Source organism: Trichechus manatus, unplaced genomic scaffold (assembly GCF_000243295.1).
Source record: "Trichechus manatus latirostris isolate Lorelei unplaced genomic scaffold, TriManLat1.0 scaffold00205, whole genome shotgun sequence".
NCBI lineage: Eukaryota > Metazoa > Chordata > Mammalia > Sirenia > Trichechidae > Trichechus > Trichechus manatus.
Window position 1 is genome coordinate 2739003 of NW_004444141.1, and position 26465 is coordinate 2765467.

The 26465-nt window shown below is 43.0% G+C and overlaps 1 protein-coding gene across 1 annotated transcript in view; it reads left to right on the forward strand.

Annotated features, from left to right (window-relative positions):
* LHFPL6 (LHFPL tetraspan subfamily member 6) overlaps positions 1-26465 on the forward strand; it is a 361658-nt gene that overhangs the window by 303484 nt on the left and 31709 nt on the right. Inside the window, exon 2 of the mRNA XM_004388074.2 lies at positions 20617-20715. Coding sequence (XP_004388131.1) covers positions 20617-20715 — 99 coding nt within the window. The remainder of the gene's footprint in view (positions 1-20616; positions 20716-26465) is intronic.

Consider the following 26465-nt stretch of genomic DNA (forward strand, 5'->3'; position numbering starts at 1 on the left):
CACCCTCTCCTGCTCTGTGTGTGTGTGTGCATGTGTGTGTGTTCATCCTGAGTGATTTCCCCAGGACACCCTCTCCTGCTCTGTGTGTGTGTGTGTGTGTGTGTGTGTGCATGTGTGCGTGTGTGTGTTCATCCTGAGTGATTTCCCCAGGACACCCTCTCCTGCTCTGTGTGTGTGTGTGCATGTGTGCGTGTGTGTGTGTTCATCCTGAGTGATTTCCCCAGCACACCCTCTCCTGCTCTGTGTGTGTGTGTGTGCATGTGTGCGTGTGTCTGTGTTCATCCTGAGTGATTTCCCCAGGACACCCTCTCCTGCTCTGTGTGTGTGTGTGCGTGTGTGTGTGCGTGTGTTCATCCTGTGTGATTTCCCCAGGATGCCCTCTCCTGCTCTGTGTGTGTGTGTGTGTGTGCGTGTGTGCGTGTGTGCCTGTGTGCGTGTGTGTGTTCATCCTGAGTGCTTTCCCCGGGGTACCCTCTCCTGCAGTCTTTGCAGCATTCCTGCCAGGGACAGGCACCATTATCCGCACTGGCCATCAGGGAGTCACTGGCCCACTGCCAAGCCAGGAAGACCCGGGCTCCACACCCAGGGCCCCCAGCCCCAAACCTGGCATCTGTCCTCTACAGCAGGCTCCCATTCAGGACCCCAGTTCCATTCCCAAGCTGGCTCTGCCCCTTTTCACAGTCCGCCGCCTTAGCTGCTGCTGCTGTCAGTTGCCATCAAGTAAGCTCCGGCTCACAGCGACCTTCTCTATTACGGAACAAAGTGTTGCCCAGTCCTGCGCCATCTTCATGGTCATTAGTATGAGTCCAGTGTTACGGCTATTGTGTCAATCTGTCTTCCTGAGGGTTTCCTTCGTTTTTGCTGACCCTCTGCCAACCCTGATGTTCTTTCCTCATGGTATGTCCAAAGGGAGCTGAAGTCTCGCCATCCTTGCTTCTAAGGAACATTCTAGTTGTATTTCTTCTAAGACTGATTTGTTCACTCAGCCTTAGATAAGCATTGAAAATTGCTAAATTGCTGTTTTCCGCAGCCACATGAGAATGTTCACTTCCTGGTCCCCTTGTCCTCTACTCACAATCCTGCCCCTCCCTTCTTCCAAGGGAGTTTGGTTACTCTTACCCCACTAATTCCTTCCTCACCCCAGCCCCTTCCCAAGATCATGGAATCCCAAGGTCACAGAATCCACAGAACTGCTGTACACAAGCACAACCAACAACATAGTTCCTCATGAGGTCTGCACAGAACTCGGGCAGCTCAGTCCCACTGCTCTCTCCGTGCAAACAAGACACGCCCCCCAAATCTGCTCCAATTCTTGCAGGAGTGTCTTCTGGTAGGCTCTTCTCAGCAGGCTCTGTCTGTACTGCTGGGCTCTGGATACCATAACCAAGGGCACTGGTGCCAGCTGTTGCGGGACCTCTGGGAGGACTGCACGGTGATGTAAATGGTGCTACATCCCACACCCGGAGCGTGCCACTGTAGGTGCCGGGGAAGAGGGCTGTGGCTGCTTCAGCAGAAGTCAGTGCAAAGACCTGTGTGCATGTCAGGGAAAGCCTCGGAGCTGGCTGCGCATGGCACTCTGCTTCATGACGCAGAGGCTGTAGACACACGGCAGCATCTGTCCTGAAATTCCAGCAGATGTTCTGGAAACATGTCTCATAAACGATGCCTTCTGGGTGGTGGTGTACTTTGTTTTCAGAAAACCACTGTTGTATAAATAAAAAACCAATGCTTAGAGTTTTACTTCCTCTTCCTTTTTCCCATTATTTCTTAAGAGGGAAGCCTTCTCTCTGCTGTACACTGTGCTGGGACTTTGAAAACCTTTTCTCTAATCCTCTTAACTCTGTGAGGAGGCGTTGGTATATTCATTTTATGGATGAAACTCTTAGGACTCAAATCTAATAAACCTGCTCAGTCAGTACCTAGGAAGTGACTGGAACCAACTGCCATCGAGTCAACTCTGACTCATGGCGACCCTACGTGTTTCAGAGTAAAACTGTGCTCCGTAGGGTTTTCACTGGCTGATTTTTGGGAAGTAGCTCACCAGGGCTTTCTTCTGAAGTGCCTTTGGGTGGACTCGAACATCCAGCCGTTTGATTAGCAGCCGAGCATGCATTAGCCATTTGTACCACCCAGGGACTCTGCCTAGTAAGTAGCAGTCCCAATATTCTAACGCCGGACTGTCTGACCCCAAGCCCTTGGTCTTAACAGTTTGCTCACCGAGTATTTATCTGAAGCAAATGAATGGTACAGTGAGGGTAACCACACTTTGCCAACATATACTGACTGGAGTCAACATATACGTATTTGGAGTCTTTGCATTGCATTTCCAGAACAGGGCTGGAGTAGGCATAGGGTTTCTGGTGTGAATTATCTATGCTGTTTTTTTTTTTTTGTTGTTGTTTTTTTTTTTTCTTTTGTTTGCTTGTTTGTTTTGGCTTTCTTGTCAGAACTTTTCTGACGGGGTATTGTTTGAGTTTAGCTCTGCTCTTGGCAAGGTTTCGTGTTAAAAGTGTTATGGTTATATTCTTTTTTTATGCTTTTAGAGGGTCAGGAGTAATTCATTTTGCACAGAACGGACATGATCTTTAAAGGAGAGCGTGTCTACTAAGGACTGTGAGCTTAAGTGGCTGGTCAGTGCTGGAACGCATGTCATCATTCCGGGCTTTGTGAAATGTCTCATGCATTTCTTACTGGTATTTCTGGGTCAGACAGCTGAAGCAAGCCGATCCTATTTTAGGTTGTAGGATGGTTGTTAGAGACATGTGAAAAGCTTAGAGGTATGCATTGCTCTAGATTTGTGTGTAAGTCACTTCCATGTTGTTGGGTCCCAGTTTCCTGCCATCAGGAGTTAGGGATGCAGCCTGTGGGTCTGCGTTTTGCATCTGTTTCATAGGTGTGCACAGCCTACAGGCCTGGGAGGGGTGGAGCATGAGTCACAAAGAGAACCTCCGTATACACTGATGCTTGGAACTTACTTTGAAGAGCATCCCTCTCACACACACACACACAAAAAGATGGCTTGATAAGTGCACAGAGGAATGGAAAAATGGATAGATATATGAGAAAGCATAATCACAATCTGTGATTCTATGTAATCATAAAACCTAGATGGTAGGTACGTGGGTTTCCACTGTACAATTCTTTCAACTTTTCTATAAGTTTGAAAATTTTTATAATATAATGTTGGAGGAAAAAAGAAATGAAATTCTTAGCCGTAGCAATGTGGTCAGTTGCAGAAAATACGTGTCTTGTTGAAGATATAAGCAACCAATAAAGCAGAATCCTCTTGTTTTGATTAGGTAGTGTTTTTGTTTGTTTTAAACTGTTGCACACCTGTGGCTGCTACTGAAGAATCTGAACCTCGTAGGTGCAATAGAATGAAATGTTTGCAATTCTGTGAGAGCACCTCCAGTGTACAGTATTATTGTTAATATTGATATGAACAACTACCATTTTCTTAGCCCCTATTATATTATTTACATATATTATGCTTATATATATTATGTATAACTATATATATAGTAATCAAATGACGTATTGCACTGGGCAAATCTTTAAAAGACCTTTTTAAAGTTTATAAAAGCAAAGATACCACTTTGGTGACTAAGGGGTGACAGGTCCAAGCCACGGTCTTTCCAGTCACCTCATATGCATGTGAAAGCTGGACAATGAAAAAGAAAGAATAAAGAAGAATTGATGCATTCAAACTCTGGTGTTGGCAAAGAATATTAAATATACCACGAACTGCCAGAAGAATGAACAAAGCGGTTTTAGAAGAAATACAACTGGAATGCTCCTTTGAAGTGAGGATGGCAAAACCTCAGCTCGCTTACTTTGGACACATCATCAGGAAAGACCAGTCATTAGAGAAGGAGAGCATGGCTGATGTCCTTCTTCTGTTGCAGGGCTGCAGCCACAGCGCTGAGCACTGTGTTTCCTCTCAGGCCGTCTCCGAATGAAGGCGGTGAGCCAGAGGATAGAAACGGAGACAGGAGCCTGAATTGTGTCCCCAGAGGTCACTCAGTGGTCTCTAGTGGGGACACAGGTTCAGGCTCTGGTCTCTATTTCTGTACTTTGGCAGTGACTACATTTTTCATCTGCCAAGTGGGGACATCAGTTCTTGCTCTGCTGGCCTAGCAGAAAGGTCAAGGCTACCTTTAAAAGTAAAAACGTTAAAAATAGAAAATCGCAGAAAAGCAGCACTATCCTGGTAGCAGTTTGGGAGCCCTTTGCACGAGGGTCAGCAGGCTGTGCCTCTCTCACATGCTCCCTGAGGCTCACACGGCCAGTGTGACTGCTGGCACAAGTTTTCCTCTTGACAATTCCAGGAACGTCCTTACTGGAGCCCTCCCTGCGTTCCGGCTCAGAGGGCCTTCCTGGAGAAAGGACGCGATTTCCAGCAGGTGTGTACGAGAACGCATTAGCCCTTCCCCATCTAGCACCGTCCCCAGCACATAGCACAAGGTGTAAAGCTCCCCAGTACAGACCATCATGGAACCCCTCGAGAGGCACTGTGCCATCTCTTCACATCCGCTGCCTCACTGAATCCTCACGGCAACCCAACTCGTTATTTTCCCCCATTTTACAGACTAGGAAAACTGAGATTTCAACCAGTGCAGTGATGGGACTAAAGTGCTCTTATTGTGTTAGAAAAATGTTGCTTTCAACTCAGATGTAACTTACCAGAAAACTGTCACAGAGCAATTGCAAAATCTCTCCCAGAATCCTAATTGTTTGAGACAGCTCTTTTTTTTCCCTCAGTGATTGCCAAGGAGTCTAGAAAAGATGACAAGTCATTTGAAATTAGCTTTGGATTTTTGCTCTGAGCTAAGAAGCAGTATCCTGGTGCCAGACACACTGTATGTGTCTTCCATGCCTTCTGACCCATGAGCTGGAGAAGGAGAAATGGGATCAAAGACCCGTTAGGAAAACACTTTAAGAAAAGCTCTAAAGTGTGTTCTCTTCTGCAGCATGTTTTCTGCAACAACAACAACAAAAAAGTCTTCTTGTGATTTGTAAAATATTTTCATGCTTAAGAAATGACCCTGTTTTCAATTTTATATATGTTAGTGTTAGGATAGGATGTGCTTTCCTTGGCTGAATTTCTGATGATGAAGAACCAATTTCTCATCTTCACGCTGCCGTATGGTCTTAATGGGTAGAATCTCTTTGTGCTAGAGCTCCTCCCGGGGTTCTCCCTCCCCGACACGCAGTGAAGGGGGCTTGCAGTGTTCCCCAGCCCACCCTCCCCTGCACCTGCAGGAGCAGCAGAGTGTTCCCTGGGTGTGAAGCAGAACCAGTCCTGGAGAAATGGTGACTTGGACTCTGTCTCGCTCTTCTGCCTCTGTTTCTCCTTCTCTGTTTATATGCAGGGTTCAGTCCACAGGCATCAAGGGCAAGTCCAGGGCTGGCAGGGAAACATCAGAGGTGGGGGAGGCGAGCGCTGGCTCTGAGCACAGACAGGCCTGGACCTAAGTCCCTGGATCCCCCATGCAGTACTTCTGAGCAGGAGCCTACTGCTCTAAACTTCTGTTTCCGTTCTGGTAAATGAAGGCAGTTATATATTTTATATTATATAAATACTATGTAATTATTCTGAACCTTCTTAAGTGAATAACTATTTTTATTGAATAATAATATTCAATAGCAAACACTGATCACTAAATAAATAATAGTATTACTATTGAATATTTAACAAATACCGCAAGCCAGTGAGTTAGATACAGGAAAACACATGGTAGAGTTTCTGCCTTATGGGAGATGTGGTCCTTACAAATAACTACCATGCAAAGGCGCAATCCCCAAATCAGCACCCACAAGAAGGGCAAAACCTAGAGCTTCCTGGGGGATGACCAGGAACAGCAGTGTGTAGAGGTTTCTAGACCTTAAAAAACAAAAACAGTTGCCATCAAGTCGACCCCAACTCATGGTGACCCGTGTGTGTCAAAGTAGAACTGTGCTCCACAGGCTTTTCAGTGGCTGATTTTTCAGGAGTAGATTGCCATGCCTTTCTTCCTGGGTGAGTGGATTTGAACTTCCAACCTTTTGCCTAGTAGTCGAGTGTTTTCCTGTCTGTACCACCCAGGGACTCGTTTCTAGGCCTAGAAGTTAGTATTTCCGTGGGGGAATCTGAGAATAAGGTAAGGAGTGAGACCATCTCAGAGAGAAGGTGTTCGAGTTTCAGAGATGAGAAAGATCAAGATATATTCAAAGGACGTATGCAGTGAGCCAGGGCTCCCCAGTCAGAAAGACCTTCAGGACTGGTCAGGGCTCCTGAGCTGTGTAACAAGGTTGGCCATAACTTGGGTCCAGCCAGCTGTGTGCAGGCTCAGGATTGCCAGATCTTCCAGTTACTCAAGAAATGCAAGAAATCTGGACTTTCAGATGAAAAGTCCTGCTTAGTGAAATATGTTGATGGTCAAATCAAACATGTCTGTGGGCTGAAGTCAGGATGTGGGTGGTAGCATGCGACCCTATGCCCAAGCATTGGGATCATGATTGCAGGAGCCCTGGAATTGATCTATAGTCTGTGTCCTTGGGCCAGCCTCTTCAATCCTGTGTGCCTCAGTTTCCAGAAAACACTCTGAAGTGAGGCTGTAGTTTACTAGAGCCTAGCCAAGCCTCTTCTTAATAGACTATTTCAATAGTTCCCTAATGGAGCTCTCACAGTCTGAGTAGTTATGATACTGGCCCTCGCTCTTGTCCCTCTCCGCACTGGATGTCTTTCATTTTGTTACATTTTGTAAAGGGGCGGTTATCTGGGTGTGGAACTGGACGAATATAGTGTGCATACATTAGCATATGAAGACTGAGATGGAAGCATGCCAACCTCTTCTAAAGAGAAGTCCAGATAACAGGCTACAAGATTGAGCGATTTTCATGAGAAAGGTAAAGAAAGTGATTTCTCTCGGTGCTTGCCACAGAAGGGAAGATAAAGAGACTTGAGGATGGATGAAAGTATCCAAAATACATAAAAGATGAATTGATGGGGAACACTGGTGTGACCGCTGAATGGGAGTGGGCGGAAAAAGTCATGCCATTTAAAAAAAGTAAACTGTGGAAAAAGAATGGAGCAATAGTCATGGAAAAAAACTGAGATCACATAAGAAGTCTCTAGAGTGGCCTGGAAGAAGTAAGCCTTTATGAGTTTAACTTGAGGGCTCTGTTCTCACCACCTGTGGGGAGTAACTGGTGTCAGCTCACAGGGCGTTTGTTTGGCCTCGGGGCAGGAGCCACATTGTTATGTTAATATTCCGAAGCGCTTACTTTGAATAGAGAGAGCTTTCCAGAAGGGAAAGTTCCCAGCACCAGGTTCTCAGTTTCTCCGTGGAGCTCTTTACAAATAAGACTTCCAACTCAAATTCTAAGAAATAATTAGTATCATGGGCAATATTTGCAGTATTGTGCGAAAACTAAGAGTTTCTCTCCGCTAGGTGGTTTATGGTCAGGCAGAATGTATCCAGGCTAATTTAGGTGCAGGAATCTCGCTAAAGAGCCATCACCCTGACTCATGGTTACCCATGGGCGTCAGAGTAGAACTGTGCCGTTCTTTCGAGTCACCTCTGGGTGAACTCAGCCTCCAACCTTTGGTTAGCAGCCAAGCACGTTTGCACCGCACCAGTACTCCTGCCGAAGAGCAGACCTCCTCTGTACCAGAGAGCAGTGCCTCCCTGCACAGCTCCTCATTGCCCATGCTTTGCAATATGCGTGCCCACTCTTTTTCATTAACATGGCTTCGCCTGTAGGGTTGCGTTGAGTTGGAATTGACTCGATGGCAATGGGTTTTTTTTTTTTTTTTTTTTCTCCTCCTTAGAGGTCTTTCCCCTCAATTGGCTCTTAAAATATTTTAATTGTCCTTGAATAGGGTGAGCCTAAAACTCAAGTTGAAGTGGCCTAATAGCCAGGGAACTATTCAAATGATTTTTTAATTTAAGGATTATTGAGTCATTTATTGGATCACGATTGTTGTCTTTTTTGGAGGCACCACCTCTACAATGCGCTGAGGCATAGCAACGATGAGGAGGGTGGCGCAGAACGTGGCGCTGCTCCATTCTCTCGCACACAGGGGCGCTGTGAGTCGGAGCCGACTCCAGGCACCTAACACCACCACACGTTCCTGAGCCACGCCTTCTACAAGAGGTCTCTTGCCTCCAGAGCTCAGCTAGGTGTTGGGTGAAAACTAAAGATTTAACTAATTTACACTAATCTGTGATTTATTCACGACCCTTTAAAAGTTGCAGTCTTTGGATTACAAAAATAGAATTCTTCTTAATTGCAAATAAGCCTGTAGCTGCAAACCCTCCAAGCACTACCTCCCCACCCCCTTACCACCTTCCTCAGGTGATTTTCTCACCTCACAGCATCTTCCTCACTCTCACCCTGTACTCACAGGTTTTCAAGAAGTGTGATCATGTGACTTTTGTCATGCTGGCAGCAATGCCAGGAACTGGGTTAAAGTACCACCTTAATACATTAAGGCCATGTATTAACCATATACTTTATAAATCTAATAAAGAAAATAGCTGCAAATAATATAAAAGTTTGTGATCTAGAGATAGAGATTCTAGTCGAGCCATTTTCTCTCCAAGAGCACATGAGGCAGCTGTAGCTAGGTCTTGGTCTCGTAGCCCTGCAGCAACAGAAATACCACAAGGGGGTTGCTTTGAAGAACAAGTTTACTTTCTCACAGTTTGGAGGGTAGAAGTCCAAATTCAGGGTGCTGGCTATAGGAGAAGGCCCTCTTTGTCAGTTCTGGGGGAAGATCCTTGTCTCCTTCGGGTTCTGTAGACCAGTGATCCTTGGTTCCTTGGTGATCTTCATGAGCCATCCTCCCCGCCCTTCACTCCTCCCCCTTCATACCTGCCTGTCTCTATTAAGGAAAAGAACCCATTGCTGTGCAGTTGATTCTGACTCATGCCGATCTCTGTAACTCAGAAGTGATTAGGTTTAGGACACACCTTACACTGATAGAGCTTCATTAACAAAACAAAGAAAATTCTGTTCCCAAATGAGAATGCTGAAAAGCAAAGATGTCACCTTGAAAACTAAGGCATGCCTACCCCAAGCCATGGTGTTTTCATTCACCTCATATGCATGCAAAAGCTGGACAATGAATAAGGAAGACTGAAGAAGAAATGACGCCTTTGAATGGTGGTGTCGGTGAAGCATACTGAACATACTGTCAGAAGAACGAACAAATCTGTCTTGGAAGAAGTACAACTAGCATGCTCCTCAGAAGCAAGGATGGCGAGACTACGTCTCACATACTTTGGACATGTTGTCAGGAGGTAGCACTCCCTGGAGAAAGACATCATGCTCAGTAGAGGGTCAGCGAAAAAGAAGAAGACCCTCAACAGGATGGGTTGACACAGAGGCTGCAACAATAGACTCAAGCATAGCAACGACTGTGAGGATGGCACGGGACCAGGCAGTGTTTCGTTCTGTTGTACACTTGATGGCGCCTAACAACAGCAAATGGATCGCATCCACAGGTGCAGGGGTTAAGATTTCAACACGCATTTTAGGGAGACACAATTCAGTTCAATCCATAATTAACTATTAAAACCTATTGTATCAACTACTTCAGATTCCATAATATCAAGGTTCTGGCACAATCCAGATATTCATCCAGAAAATGTACCTCTATTCTTAATTTTTATCATTCCTGTTAATATGTTGTTGTTATCGTTGTTAGGTGCTGTGTGGATTCCGACTCACAGTGACTCTGTACAACAGAACGAAACACTGCCCGGTCCCGCGCCATCCTCACGGTTGTTATGCTTGAGCCCATTGTTGCAGCCACTGTGTCAGTCCATCTCATTGAGGGTCTTCCTCTTTTACGCTGACCCTCTACCAAGCATGATGTCCTTCTCCAGGGACTGGTCCCTCCTGATAACATGTCCAAAGTATGTGAGACAAAGTCTCATCATACTTGCTTCTAAGGAGCAGTCTAGCCGTACTTCTTCCAAGACAGATTTGTTCATTATTCTGGCAGACCATTGTACATTAAATATTCTTTGCCAACACCATAATTCAAAGGCATCAATTCTTCTTTGGTCTTCCTTATTCATTGTACAGGTTTCGCACACGTAGGATGCAATTGAAAATACTGTGGCTTGGGTCAGGCACGCATCTTAGTCCTCAAACTGACAGCTTTGGTTTTGAACACTTTAAAGAGGTCTTTGGCAGCAGATTTGCTCAGTGGAATACAGCCTTTGATTTCCTGACTGCTGCTTCCATGGTCGTTAATAGTGAATCCAAGTAAAATGAAAACCTTGACAACTTCAGTCTTGTCTCCATTTATCATGATGTTGCTTTATTGGTCCAGCTGGGAGGATTTTTTGTTTTCTTTACGTTGAGGTGTAATCCATACTGAAGGCTCTGGTCTTTGATCTTCATCAGTAAATGCTTCAAGTCTTCCTCACTTTAAGCAAGCAAGATTGTGTCATCTGCATATCACAGGTTGTTAGTAAGTCTTCCTCCAAACCTAATGCCACATTCTTCTTCATATAGTCCAGCTTTTCTGATCATTTTCTCAGCATACAAACGGAATAAATATGGTGAAAGGATACAGCCCTCATGCATGTCTTTCCTGATTTTAAACCACGCATTATCCTCTTGTTCTGTTCTAATGACTGCTTCTTGGTCTGTATACAGGCTCTGCATGAGCACAATTAAGTGCTCTGGAATTCCCATTCTTCGCAGTATTATCCATAATTTGTTATGATCCACACAGTTGAATACCTTTGCATAGTCAATAAAACACAGGTGAACATTTTTCTGGTATTCTCTGCTTTCAGCCAGGATCCATCTGACATCAGCAATGATATCCCTGGTTCCACATCCTCTTCTTAATCTGACATGAATTTCTGGCAGTTCCCTGTTAATGTACCGCTGCAGCCACTTTTGAATGATCTTCAACAGAATTTTACTTGTGTGTGACATCAGTGATATTGCTTGATAATTTCTGCATTCCGTTGGATCACCTTTCTTTGGAATGCTCACAAATATGGATCTCTTTCAGTCGGTTGGCCAGGCAACTGTCTTCCACATTTCTTGGCATAGATGAGTGGGTACTTCCCATTTCACCCATTTGTTGAAACATTTCAATTGGTGTTCCACAAATTCCTGGAGACTTGTTTGTCACCAGTGCCTTCAGTGAAGCTTGGACTTCTTCCTTCAGTACCATTGGTTCTTGATCATATGCTACCTCTTGAAATGGTTGAACATCAGCCAGTTCTTTTTGGTGCAATAATTGTGTATTCCTTCCATCTTATTTTGATGCTTCCTGTATCATTCAGTATTTTGTGCATACAGTCCTTCAATATTGCAACTTGAGGCTTGAATTTTTTCTTCAGTTCTTTCAGCTTGAGGAATGCCGAATGTATTCTTCCCTTTCAGTTTTCTAACTCCAGATCTTTGCACATTTCATTAGAATACTTTGCTTTGTCTTCTCTAGTTGCCCACTGAAATCTTTACCTTCTCTTCTTGAGCTGCCCTTTGAAATCTTCTGTTCAGCTTTTTTACTTCATCATTTCTTCCTTTCGCTTTAGCTACTCTACGTTCAAGAGCAAGTTTCGGAGTCTCTTCTGGCATCCTTTTTGGTCTTTTCTTTCTTTCCTGTCTTTTTAATGACCTTTTGCTTTCTTCATGTATGATGTCCTTGATGTCATCCCACAATTCATCTGGCCTTAGGTCATTAGTGTTCAGTGCGCCAAATCTATCCTTGAGATGGTCTCTAGGTTCAGGTGAGATATACTGAAGGCCAGACTTTGGCTCTCATAGACTTGTTTTAATTTTCATCAGCTTGATCTTGAACTTGTGTAGGAGCAATTGATGGTTTCTTCTGCAGTCGGACCCTAGCCTTGCTCTGACTGGTGTTATAGAGCATCTTCATTGTCTCTTTCCACAGATGTAGTTGATTTGATTTCTGTATATTCCATTTGGCGAGGTCCGCATGTGTGGTCGCTGTGTATATTGTTGAAAAAAGGTATTTGCAATGAAGAAATTGTTGGTATATCATGAGATCTCTGGCATAGTTTCTGTCACCAAGGCCATATTTTCCAACTGCTCATCCTTCTTTGTTTCCAACTTTCACATTTCAATCACTAGTAATTATCATTGCATCTTGATTGCATGTGTGATCAATTTCAGACTGCAGAATTTGGTAAAAAAAAAACTTCAGTTTCTTCATCTTTGACTTTAGTGGTTGGTTGGTAAATTTGAATAAGGTATTAACTGGTCTTCCTTGTAGGTGTATGGATATTATCCTATTACTGACAGCGTTGTACTTCAGGATAGATCTTGAAATGTTCTTTTTGATGATGAATGTGATGCCATTCCTCTTCAGTTTGGCATTCCTGGCATAGGAGACGATAATTGTCTGATTCAAAATGGTCAATACCAGTCCATTTTAGCTCACTCATGCCTAGGATACCAATGTTTATATGTTCCATTTCATCTTTGACAGTTTCCCTAGATTCATATTTCGTGCATTCCACGTTCCAGTTATTAATAGATGTTTGCAGCTGTTTCTTCTCATTTTGAGTCGTGCCACATCAGCAAATGAAGGTCCCGAAAGCTTTACTCCATCCATGTCATTATGGTCAACTCTACTTTAAGGAGTCAGCTCTTCCCCGGTCATATTTTGAATGCCTTCCAACCTGAGGGGCTCATCTTCTGGCACTGTACCTGACAGTGTTATGCTGCTATTCATAACATTTTCACTGACCTTTTTTTTTTTAGAATTAGATTGCCAGGTCCTTCTCCCTAGTCTGTCTTAGTCTAGAAGCTCTGCTGAAACCTGTCCACCATGGGTGACCCTGCTGGTATTTTGAAATACCGGTGGCATAATTTCCAGCATCACAGCAGCACGTAAGCCACCACAGTATGACAAACTGACAGAAGAGTTATGGTCTATTAATATAATATCAACATAATATAGCCAGATGTGTTAGCAAAGAGGGTGCACAATACCACACAGTGAGTCTTTTTGAAAGATGTTGTCATTTACCATAAAGAAAAGATAAATTATACAATAAAAAAATTCGATAATTTTTTTGACTTCTTTTTGGACTGCAGATCAAAAGTATGGGAATGAACTATTTTAATCCTCATATAGAGACTAGTCAACAGTTTTAGACACCATGCATTGTAGGGTGTGTTATCTTCCATTTATGAGACCCTATTTTGTGCTGGTCTAGAATATAAAGGAATCCCTAGGTGGTGCAAATGGTTAAGGTGCTTAACTGCTAACCAATAGGTTGGAAGTTCAAATCCACCCAGGGGCACCTCAGAAGAAAACCTGGAAATCTAATTCCAAAAGATCAGCCACTGAAAACCCTGTGGAGAACAGTTCTGCTCTGACACACATGGGTCGCCGTGAGTTGGCGTCAACTCCAGGGAAAATGGTGGTTAGAATATAAAAATAAGTAACACATGAGCCCTGTTCTTTAAACCTTTACAGTTGAGGGGCAGGACAGATTCTTAAGCATCTCTGTGATGTGATACGAGCTGTGAGAGTCCAGTGGGAGAAACACATTCAAATCTCTGCAAGATGTGTCTTCTGAGGCACCCACATTATTCCCTTTACCAAGGGCTAGGTCATGAGTGAGTGAAAGTGGCAAAACATAAATTATGTGGCCTGTTTTAGCCCTGGTGAAAAGCTTGAAATAAAATATGAAGTCTTTTACCCCATACTTACTGAACTCTTCTTATATGCCACATCCCTTCACCCCCAAGACTTTAAAGATGAACAAAAGCTGGTTCTTTCCTTGCAGATGCTCACGTTACAGAACCGTTAATTCCGGGATCAATTTTCTTCCATTAATTTTCTATAAATTATTCTAATGAAAGCCATGTGGACATTTTCTTTTAAAAGCTATCAGAAATTGCACTTGGAAGCAACATTAACCAGTTCTTTAAATTAAATATTTCCTCTGTCTCACCAAATCATAATCATTTACGAGAACATTTTCTTGAAGTTTTAGAATTAGAGAGGTATTTGCTAAAAAGAATTTCTTTTATTTTCATCACCGTGAATCCTTGCAGACAAACATACGGCATATTTCTGCCTTCCGAGGTTCTGCAGCATTTCTAACAGTACTGTCAAGTATCTGAGGGGTATGCCAACGACCCTGTTAAATGCAGTCGTCTCTCCTCCCTCTTTTCATCCTCGGCTTCCGTGACTGCCCTCTCCTAGTGGTCTTCTCTGGCTGCTGATACGCTGGTCCTCCCCTCCCCCTTTGCATTTCTTCTCGGCTGAATAGTAGCTGTAGAAAGGAATGTGGAACTCGGTTCTCCACTATGATTTCTCTGTTCCAGGTAATATGAATGAAAGCAAGTTAGCCCACTTAGCAGTTCTATAAATCACAAATCCATTCACCTCCAGACCTGTATCCCTTTCTTGGCATTGTTATTTTCAGTTTCTGGCACTGGAGTGAACCTTCAAACAGCTTTGCACCTTCAAGGAATTCTGTCAGTGTTTTAGAAATGTTCCAGGGTTGTTTTTTTATATTTTCTTGATTCTGTATTTAAAACGAATTTTCAACCACTTATCACTGAGTTGAGTTCTCTGTAATAATTAAAAATTGAAACAGCCTAAAATCCAATAATAGGGCATTAGTTGGAAAAATCTAAATGCTCAACATTTGGTGAGGTGCTTATGTAAGTTATTATAGGTTATAAAATAGTATCATATGGTCCTATTTTGTAGAAAAATAATATTATGAAATAGACATTTAGAAAAGATCTTAAATTAATTGTATAGTAAAAACTGTGTTGGAAGGATTATGGATTTTTTTATGTTCTTTACTTGCTTATCCTTACTGTGTCTCCCATAATCAACATACAACTTAATAAAAACCATAACATAAAGCAGTATAGAAATTGGAGGGTTTCAGGTTGTTTTTCCTACTTACAATGTTTGTAAAATTCATTTTAAGCCAACTGTATAGCATTGTTTAGGAAACCCTGGTAGTGTAGTGATTAAGAGTTCAGCTGCTAACCAAAAGGTCAGCAGTTCGAATCCACCAGGTGCTCCTTGGAAACCCTATGGGGCAGTGCTACACTGTCCTATAGGGTCACTATAAGTCAGAATTGACTCAACAGCAATGGGTTTTTTTTTTGTTTTTTTTTTAATATAGCATCGTTTAGTGCAATAGGGATGAATTTATTCCGACAAATAAAGTGATGGTGAATATTTTGTTTGTTGTTGCTCATTCCTTTGTTTACTTGGTTTTTATGGCAAAACTTGTCTGTACTCTCTTGATGAATCCCAAGCTGATATCCTCTATCTTAAGTCTCATTTTACAATCAACCTGCCATTAACTGGTTCATTTATTTATTCAACAGATATACATTGAGCATCTGCTAAGGCCAGGTGCTGGTCAAGGTTAGGATCCTGGCAAGAAGCAGACGGCATGTTCAGCTGGGATTTTGAAGAGAATTTAATAAGGGGAATATTCAGAGATGTGGGCTGGGTTAACAGAACCAAGAAGGGAGGTTGAGGCAGCCAGGGCCTTTCCCTCTGCTACCGTCTGCTCTAGACCCTCAGCACTTCAAGCCTGACTTGCTGGAGCAGCATCTTCACAAACAAGACAAAACAAAACCATCCCCGGTCTTTTAAATTCTCTCTAACTGAGGCTGGATGTCAGAAAACTACATTTTACCAATGGTCTTGCTAGCAGGATTTCTGGTTCACAGTCAGTGTTACCTCTTCACTATGACCTTCTTTGCCCTTCCATCCTCTTCCAAGCCACAGTTTTTCCCACCATTAATATTTCGGTAATGCCTTTTTCTTCGTTTGGAATGCCTTCTCATTTTCCATGTAAATCTCCAGGACAAGCTAAAATCCTAATGTCTTCATTAAATGTTCCCCAAGCATGCCCATTTTGAAGTTCATTTTCTTCTCTGGGCCTCCTTTCAACATATGGTATAATATCCAGGTGGTCACGTGGGGTCACCGTGAGTTGAATTGTCTTGACAGCAACTACCGACAACAACATCTAATTTAGAGATTTTAAAACTATGCTTCCATCTCCGTAATAGGGACTAAGATTTAACATGGCTAAAACTGAATAATGGCACATTCTTTCAATTAAAAGCATGTTACTAATTTTAAGTTTAATGTCTCTACAATACTATATACTTACAGAACTTCAGTGTAGACACTAAGATGCTTGTTGACTCTAATCCACATGGTTAGCTAGCATTTGAAGTATCCTCTTCATAAATCCATATTCCAGGAGAGGTTAATTAGCATTTTAAATTCCCTATCTAGAGACCAAACCACAGAGGTGGTTCAGACAAACCTTTTGAATATCACTATTTGTACTCACCCCCAGAGGTTCATTAATTAGCATAAGATGGGTTAGAAATCATTTTTAATTGAGGAAATGAGTGATAGTCAAGAATATAGTGGCGTATAAAGATAGGTTATGTATCAGTCAGGGTTGGTCATTGAAGAGATACCATTCTGTGCATTTCAGGTAGGAAGGGATGTAATGCAGATATTTACAGATGAAGTGCGGGATCAAAGGAAACTTCCACTGATGCTCCGCAGCACTCAGCGAGTGGTTGTCAGAGGAACTTCTGGAAGCCACTGCCCAAACTGCTGTCGGCAGAAATCCATGCCCCGGCTGCAGCTGCCAATGGAGAGTAGCGGCTTAGCCCTCTGTTGTACCCTGTAAATCCCACAAATGCTTCTCCTGGACACAATATGAACCAGGAATCCTGTTGGTAAGAGGGTTTGCAAAATGTCGGTTTGACTTCCAGCCCCAATTAGAAAGAATTTAAAAGAGCAGTGATGCTTCTGTCATTAATAAGCAACATCAGGCATAGAGTGTAAGACCTGGCAAGCCCAGCATCCTTTGGAAGTGCTGTTCTAAGTCCAGAACAGCCTTGCCCAGTAGCACTTTCTGTGATGATGAAAATATTCTGTATCTTCAGTATAGTAGCCACTATCCATGTGCGGCTATAGAACACTTGAAATGTGGCTAGCTCAACTGAAGAACTGAATTTTAATTTTATTTCATTTTGATTGATTTAAATTTAAATAGCTACTTGTGGCTTGTAGCTACTGCATTGGTCAGTGCAGGTCTAGGACCCTGGTCCTGTGTCCCCTCCCTCCTTCCGTTTAACAGAAGATGCTGTTGCCTGATCTGGCCTGAAGTTTACCTGATCCTGCTGTCTGAATATTTGTTGTGTTTCTCATATATGGAAACTTCCATGTGAGGTGCTTGTTAGAATGACTGTATGATGGGGTTGGAGGTGATTTCACAAAGCTTACAGAACTGGTTGTCTGACTGACTGCTTTTTGTGCCAGCTTGCTAATAGACACTTAGGAATTTGGCTGAATTTGGTCTGAGACCTGCTTTCCTCATCAGACACAGCGGTAGCAAGATGGGGGGGTGGGGGGACCACTGATGTTTGCCTGTAGAGCCTAACAGTTGTGACAGCCTGTTGGCCTGATCATTCGCAACACACGTTTTCCTCCCAGAAATATTTCTCAGAACTTCTGAGTCTGCAGTATCTTCCCTGTTAGCAAATGTTAGCAGATGACAAAACAAACAGGTACTATATAAATATTAATATAAAAATTCAGATAAGTCAGTTGCCCTCAGCTGAACGACTTTTTGTTTAATGTGTACCTATGCTTGTGTTTGTTAACACAAATTTCCTGTGTATAAAATTGTTCCTAACTTATATGGTTGAATCTACATTTTGTGGTGTCACAGAGAGCTGATAGTCAGCGAAAGATCCCTGACAGCCTGTTGGCAAACTGCTGTCTGCTTGCTCCATAGGCAGGACTTTACAAGCTCCCCTCCATTCATCTTTCCGCAGCACGGAACATAATACTGGCCCACAGTAGGTGCCTTCATGAGTACATGCCACATACTTTTCAGCTATGTTGAAAAGAAGACTAGCAAGTGAAACTCGTTATCTTTTGTTTCCTTATATGATAAAGAGAAAACTAGTGCTGGTTTTAATGTTACCGCTTTGCATTTTTCTTACACTTGAACACTTTCTGCTGAACCGCCTTTCTGCATTTCTCATCCCTTAAAATATTACTCCCAGTGAGATCGCACAATGTCACATTTCCTGTTAATTTAAAAACTGAGGATCATGGAGACGTTACCACGTTGTTTATTAGCATTTACGGAATTTAATTTGTACAAAGTTTTGTCATCCTGGTTAATTATCTCTTTACCTGATAGTGGATAAAATGGTTCAGGGTTGTTTTCAAAATGCTATAAATTCTGTCCCAAGGCGGGGAGAAACCCTGAGAACCCAGCCGTCAGGCATTTGCTTAGCCAGCAAGAGCTCGTGTTAAGGCTTGCTGGATGACCCGTGAGCCCAGCACTGTTCATATTTGTACAAATGCAGTATAGCGCATCCTGAGATGAGACATTTGCGGTCTCGTTGATTCTTTCTAAGCGCACCCTTGGATTGTTTTCCTGAAGACCAAGGGGCAGGTTGGGGCAGGGTGCCAGCCTAGGGGATGTGTCAGTGTGGGAGGACGTCTCTCCTCACAGTCCAGCATGGAGGTCACGAAGGAAGAGGGCAGAGAGCAGCACCTCCTTAGATGACTGTGAGGACGCAGAGGTTATTTGTATGGGTGGTGGCTGTTGTTAGTTGCCATCCATTCAGCTCCAGCTCATTGTCACCCCACGTATAACAAAATATTGCCCGATCCTGTGACATCTTCACAATTGTTGGTGTGTTTGCGCCCCGTGCTGTGGCCATTGTGTCAGTTCATCTCGTTGAGGGTTTCTCTGGTCTTAGTTGGTCCTCACTTTACCAAATATGATAGCCTTGGACAATATTCTGTGATCCACAGGGTGTTCGTTGGCTAATTTGGATAAGTAGGTTGCCAAGCCTTTCTTCCTGCTCTGTCTTAGTCTAGATGCTCCACTGAAATCTGTCTACTGGGGGTGACCCTACTGGTATTTGAAGTAGTGGTGGCATAGTTTCCAACATCACAGCAACATGCAAGCCCCCACAGTACGACAAACTGACAGATGGGTGGTGGGGTATAGGTTACAATGTCCAGAGTCACCCACCCGGGGCAGGATGGTAGAAGGACAAAAGGGGGACAAGAAAGGATTCGATTCAAAATAGACTCTGAAAGTTCTCCAGAAATACTGAAGGTCTCCACCATTGGCTGCATTTGGAGTCTTGTCATTCTTCCACTGCATTCCCATGTCAGTGGATTTTCACGTTTAGGGGGCTCCCTGGTTAGCACCCTCTAACTTGCATCCCTCAGACTGGAACCGTGTTCTCACCAATCACTGTGTACACATTGGCCCTACTGGGTCAGCATGTCTGTGGTACTAAGAGGTGATGATAACATTCACTGATTGATGAGACATGGTAGTGTGACTTTCAAATTCACCTACAGATTCAAATGGTGAGTGCTTAACTCTACTTCAGCTTCTTGTAAAACCACAGTGGTTACTGGCGTGGTTGTTAGCTGCTGTCGAGTTGGCTCCGGCTCACGGAGACTTTATGTATGAAAGAACAAAAGGTGGCTTGGTCCTGTACCATCTTCATCATCGATGGGATGGTAGAATCCATTGTTGAGGCCATTGGCCACTCCATCTCACTGAGGGTTTCCATCATTTTTGCTGACCCTCTGCTTTACCAAACATGATATCCTTTTCTAAGGATTGGTCTTTCCTGATGACATGCCCAAAGTAAGTGAGCTGAAGTCTAGCCATCCTCCTTTCTAAGGAACATTTTGGTTGTACTTCTTCTAAGAGAGATTTGTTCATACTTCTGGCAGTCCACGGTATACTCAATATTCTTCGCCAACACCACAGTTCAAGGGCATTCAAAAATTACATTAAGCTTTGATGAAAAACTGAAGGCTCTCCCATTGAAGGCTGTCAGCTCCGTGTGGGCTGCCGTAATTTATACTAAGATAACACCATCACTTTTTTTCAGTTTAACCGTCAAACCTTTTGGTTTTAGTTGTACAGAGAAGTTCTTAAATTACAAGAAGTGTCTGTCTTCTAGAGCGTTTCTGAGACCTGCGGGTGCTCCGTGACTCTGAACCTCCCACAGAGCAGAGTAGCGGGTGGTGCAGTTCACAGGTTCAACCAGTGTGCTGAAGTGGTTTATGAAAACCTTTGTGTTCTTGCTTCCCCTGGTAGAATTTGATGACAGGAAACATTCTATTTTGATTTTTAAATTGGAAAAAAAATCTAGTGAATGACGAAGCATAACCTATTAGCTACTTTTGCTTGCTCTTGAATTACTTGTTTACAAGGATTGATGGTGGGGTCTGTTGGCTTTTTACAAGAGTGATTAAAAGGGCTTCTGGGTTGTATTTTCTAAGTAGAATTTGCAAGGCTTTTAATGCTTTAAAAGGCAAAGCTGGAACCAAGCTGAGCTGTCTGTCAACCTTTCCTTTTATTATTATTTATTTTAAGCAGACTTGAAATTGTTCTTAGAATCAAACTGACCTTAGATTGCTTCAGGGAGTTGGGGCTGGTTCCTTCCAAGGGCAGATGCCATGGTTTTTGTTATATTGCTAAGTACTGATTTTTTCCAGCTGCCTTTGTCTGGGGATGCAGAGGGGCATTGGTGAAGCCCTCTTGTCTTATCTTTCTGCAGGCTTGCTGATCGGCGCAGGCTGTGCCCTCTACCCCTTGGGCTGGGACAGTGAGGAGATCCGGCAGACTTGTGGCTACGTTTCTGGCCAGTTTGACCTGGGTAAGTGCTCTCCACCGATGGTCTTTCTTTTAGAAGAGAACCTTATCTGATGTTTCATAGAAGCAGAAGAGGGAGAAAGGACTGGTAAGAAAAACGTATTCTTGTATTGCAGCCAGCAGGGGTGTGTAACAATGCACATATATTCATTTATCCACTTGTTTAGTGAAGAGCTGTTGATAGTTTTGTTTGCCTAGTTTAATGGTAAGTAGTATGGATATAAAGATAAGAAATGGCCCTTGCTCTCAAGAGTTTATTTAGTTCATTGATTAATTCATTCAAAACCATATATTTATTATCTATTGCACATGCTAAAAATAACTGTCTCTGTGGAATTCACAGTCTGTCTGAGAATGCAAACATTTCAAGGGTAGCAGATAACTTTTTGAAATGGGTGGGATTGAGCTAGGTTCTGAACAAAGTGGTGCATGTGGATAAAAACCATAAAACTAGCTGCCATTGAGTCGACTCAATGTGTTAGAGTAAAACTGTGTTCCATAGGGTTTTAAATGGCTGATTTCTCAGAAGGAGGTCACCAGGCCTTTCTTCTGAGGTGTGTCTGGGTGAATTCAAACTGCCGGCCCTTTAGTTAGTAGTCAAGTGTAATAGCTATAAGTGAAAGTGTTTGAAATTTTCTCATTAATAAAATGCAGAGAGAGATTCATGAGGAGCCCCGCAGCAGTGTGTAACTCCCACCCACTCAGCTGCAGGTCCTGGAGTGGCACCTTCCTACCCCTTCTGCGAGGTCTCGGTGGTCTTCTCACACGTTTTTCTCATGCCTGCCTCTGCCTTTGCTGTACTGTGCTTCTTGCCTGCAAGGAGCCTCCACCGACTGCCTGACAGTCCACATACAGAGCCCTGGTGGTTCACACAGTCACACACTATTGCAGGGCTCCTCGTGAATTTGTCTCCGTGTTTTATTAATGAGAAAAGTTCAGATATTTTCACGTATAGCTATTGTACAGTCTGCGTTTCTTATTCAGCAGTCTATAAAAATGTCTGCATAGCACACAATGGTTTGCATGAGTATAATCTGTAACAATCAGATAATACTTCATTTGATTTGATTTACCAGCGTTTACTTAACCACGGTGGAGTCCCTGGGTGGCACAGATGGTTGGTCACTTGGCTGCTAGCTGAAAGGATAGTGGTTCGAACCCCGCCAGAGGTGCCTCGTAAGACGGGCCTGGCAGTCTGCTTCCGAGGGGTCACAGGCTTGAAAACGCTGTGGCACCGCTTTACTCTGCACACATGGGGTCACCGTGAGCTGAAATCAACTCAAGGGCAGCTAACAACAACAGTAACACTTAACCACTTCCTTATGTCCTTGGAGTTGGGCATTTGCTCTATTCTGTTTTGTGTGTTAAGATATACTGTAATGAATAGCTTAATGAATCTAAATGTTTACTCTACTAAATTATTCCCTTGGGGTACTTTCCTAGAATCAGTGTTACTGCATCAAAGGGTACAGGTCTATACAACACTTACTGCCAAATGATAGCACACCTGTTTTCCTCCAGTATATCAATGGATGCTGAGTCTCTGACAGACAGTGCTTACTTTGAGTTACTAACTTAAACATCATGCGTCATCTGGAATCGTTCATTCTAAGAATAAAAATGCTGAGGGAGTTGGCCCAATGGCAGTATTACTGTATCCCAAGTTATTATTTTTAAATGTTTATGTTAGGACATCTCTTATGAAGCATTTTCTCTGTTAGATATTAGGAAAAAACGGATAGATGTGAAGCCACATCAAAATTCTGTGAATTTGAAAATGAAGCAATTTTTATTTGACTCAGTGGATGACAAATACCCTGCTTCCCTCAAAATAATACTGGCCTTCCAGTAGAGAGCAGAGTCCCTGGGTGGTACAGATGGTTAATGCACTCAGCGGCTAACTGAAAGGTTGGAGGTTCAAGTCTACCCAGTGACACCTTTAAAGAAAGGCCTGGCAATCTACTTCCAAAAAAATCAGCCATTGAAAACCCTGTGGAGCACAGTTCTACCCTGACACACATGAGGTTGCCGTGAGTTGAGTGGACTCATCAACAGCTGGCTCAGTAGAGAAGCCAGTGCTCTAAGTGCCCCCAGTTTGCATGGATATAAAAATAAGAGATCACCCTCTGCCCATTCATCCACCTCCACGACAAGGCTTTCCTAAGTCTGCATTAGCTTTTGATTGACAGAAATGCAGAGAAGGGGAAGAAATGCTAGCACAAAGTTGACTGCCAGCCTTTTCTTCCTTTTTTCCTTCCTTTCTTTCTCTGTTTATATATATACCCAAATATGTGTATATTTGGAAAGCCAACTGTGTCAGAGGAGATATTTTAGTACAGTGCTTGGCATCCTTCTTTCGTGGGTTTTTGAGGCATTCTTGGCTGTTCCATACAGGCCTCAACTTGATTAGAATCCTGCTTCTGCAGCTCTGCTGTTAACGTGTTGCCATATTAATTAGCAGATTGTGATGAAACTCAGATCCTGTTATTTGCGATTTTCACTACTGTACCCAAGCATTTTGTATCATCTCAGCACTGTGGAATTAAAATTTTGAATGTCACACTAAAACTTTTAAAAAGTCCCTCTTTACTAGTTGTAATAGTTTCTTGTTATTAAACTCACTAAACTCATTTTAGCAGTTTGAAAAACTGTGTTGTCTTTTTAATTTCTGCTATTTTGTTTTAAATTGTTCTTGGATGGTGAGAAAGATGTAAAACTGGCATCATCTACAGATAAAATGAGTTCTAGTTCCCCTGAATACATGCCTGGGTTTTATAGAGTTCCATTTCTCCAGGATATTATGATTTTCAAGCACTCCCTCCTGTCTTCCTTCGAGAAGACCTAAAGAGAAATTGTGGCATAGAGACATCATTATGCTTATCCCACCAACATCCTATGTTTTCTATCTTTTAAAAAATTGTTGCTCTCCTTGAACACCCATGAGGGCTGAACTTTACTGAATTAGTGAAGTCATAAATTATGGCACAAGATTGGGTGAGTCCCTCAGTCTGGGGTTGGTGAGCCACATAACATAACCATGCTCATGGATGAGTAGACTCAACATTGTGAAAATGTCAGTTCTACCCAAAGTAATCTACAAGTACCATGCAATCCCAATCCAGATACCAACAGCATTCTTCAACGAGATGGAAAACTAATCATGAACTTTATATGGAAAGGGAAGAGGTCCCAGAGAAGTAAAGCACTCTTGAAGAAGAAGAAGAAAGTAGGAGGATTCACACTCCCTCACCTCAGAACTTACTATACTGCTACGGTGGTCAAAACAGCCTGGTACTGGGACAACGACAGACACATAGGCCCATGGAACAGAATGAAGAACCCAGATGTAAATCTATCCACCTACAGTCACCTGATCTTCAACAAAGACCCAAAGTCCATTAAATGGGGAAAAGACAGTCTTTTTAACAAAGGGTGCTGGCAAGACTGAATGTCCATTTGCAAAAAAAATGAAACAGGACCCATACCTCACACCATACACAAAAACTAATTCAAAATGGATCAAAGACCTAAATATAAAATTGAAAACAATAAAGATCATGGAAGAAAAAACAGGGACAGTGCTAGGAGCCCTAATGCATGGCATAAACAGAATACAAACCATAAGTAACAATCCACGAACACCAGAAGAGAAACTAGATAACTGGGAGCTCCTAAAATGAAACACTTATGCTCATCAAAAGACTTCACCAAAAGAGTCAAAAGACAACCTACAGACTGGGAAAAAATTTTTGACTACAACAAATCCAATCAGGGTCTAATCTCCAAAATCTACAAGATACTGCAAAACCTCAACAACAAAAAGACAAATAACCCAATTAAAAAAATCAGTAAAGGAAATGAACAGACACTTCACCAAAGAAGACATTCAAGCGGCCAACAGACACATGAGGAAATGCTAGTAACCATTAGAGAAATGTAAATCAAAACCACAATGAGATACCATCTCACCCTGTCATTACTAGCACAAAACAAAAAAACAGAAAATAACAAATGTTGGAGAGGCTGAGGGAAGATTGGAACTCATGCACTGCTGACAGGGATCACAATAGAGGTTCCTGGACGGAGTGGGAGAATAATGTAGAACAAAATTCAAACTCACAAAAAAAAGACCAGACTTACCGGTCTGACAGAGACTGAAGAAACCCTGAGAGTATGACCCCCGGACACCCTTTTAAGTCAGTACTGAAGTCATTTCTGAGGTTCACCCTTCAGCCAAAGATTAGACAGGCCCATAAAACAAAATGAGACTAAATGGGCACACTAGCCCAGGGGCAAGGACGAGAAGGCAGGAGGGGATAGGAAAGCTGGTAATGGGGAACCCAAGGTTGAGAAGGGGAGAGTTGCTGTGAATTAACTCAATGGCAGTTGGTGGTGGTGGTCATTTAAACTACAGCCCCTGATTCAATGAGGTATAAGTACACTCTTCTTTGTCTTTAGGAATATCTTGACAGCAGCGTTTGAAAAGAACTAGATTAGATCATCATGAGGGTACTTGCAGCTCTTCCATTCAGGGACTCTACTTAGGAACCTTAACGTCTCCCTTTGCCTGCTAAATAAAGGCCAACTTCCTTGGCCCACGGTTAATGACCTTCTGCAAGAGTCATTGACCCCTCTCGACCTTTTAGCCACTACCCTTCTCTACCTCTGCTGGTTCCCAAATTGTTCTATTTTCATTTTCCTCAAGCGCACTTTCTGCCTGCCCATCTCCAGACCTACTCCCTTCCTGTGGTATGATGGCATCTACTTATCAAAACCTCACTCATTCTTCATATGCCATCTCCCCTTATTTCCAGCCTAAAATTAACTGAGTTCTGTTGTAATTACCACTACCACTCGTCTGTCAGTTTGTCCTACTGTGGAGGCTTGCATGTTGCTCTGATGTTGGAAGCTATGCCACCAGCATTTCAATACATCAGGGTCACCCGTGGTGGACAGGTTTCAGCAGAGCTTCCAGACGAAGACAGAGTAAGAAGAAAGCCTTGGTGATCTACTTCCAAAAATTAACCAATGAAAACCTTATAGATCACAAGAGAACGTTCTCTGACTTGCTTACTTTGGGCACATCATCAGGAGGGATCAATCACTGGAGGAGACGTGATGTTTGAAGTAGACTGCCAGCGAGGACAAGGGAGACCCTCGGTGAGGTGGATTGGCACGATAGCCACAGTGATGGACTCGAACATGCTGGTTATTGTGAGGATGACGCACGACCAGGCAGCATTTCATTCTGTTGTACATAAGGTTGCTGTGAGCTGGAGTTGTCTCAACGGCAACTCTGTATCTAACTCTGCTATGTGCCAGGCATTGTACGAGGTGCTGGGGATATGGCATCAGCAGTGGATAAAAAGGACACCATTCACTTCCTCCGGGAACATAAAGACCAGCAGAGGAGGCAGGTACTGAACAAGTTAATACACACGTGAGGTGTTAGAAGGAAGTATCGGGTAATGGACATTGTGGTTCACTCGCCAGCATTATTCTGCCCCAGTTGGTTGGCCTCAGCCAGTCACGGGCAAACGTTTTAAAGGACCAGATAGTAACTGTTTTGGGTTTTGTGGGCCGTATAGTCTCTGCCACAACTATTCAACTTCACAGTTGCAGCATGAAATCAGCCATAGACAATACAGGTATGAATACAAAAAAAAAAAAAAAAACCGTTGCTATTGAGTCGATTTGACTCAAAGTGACCCTATAGAACTGCCCCATAGGGTTTCCAAGGAGCAGCTGATAGAT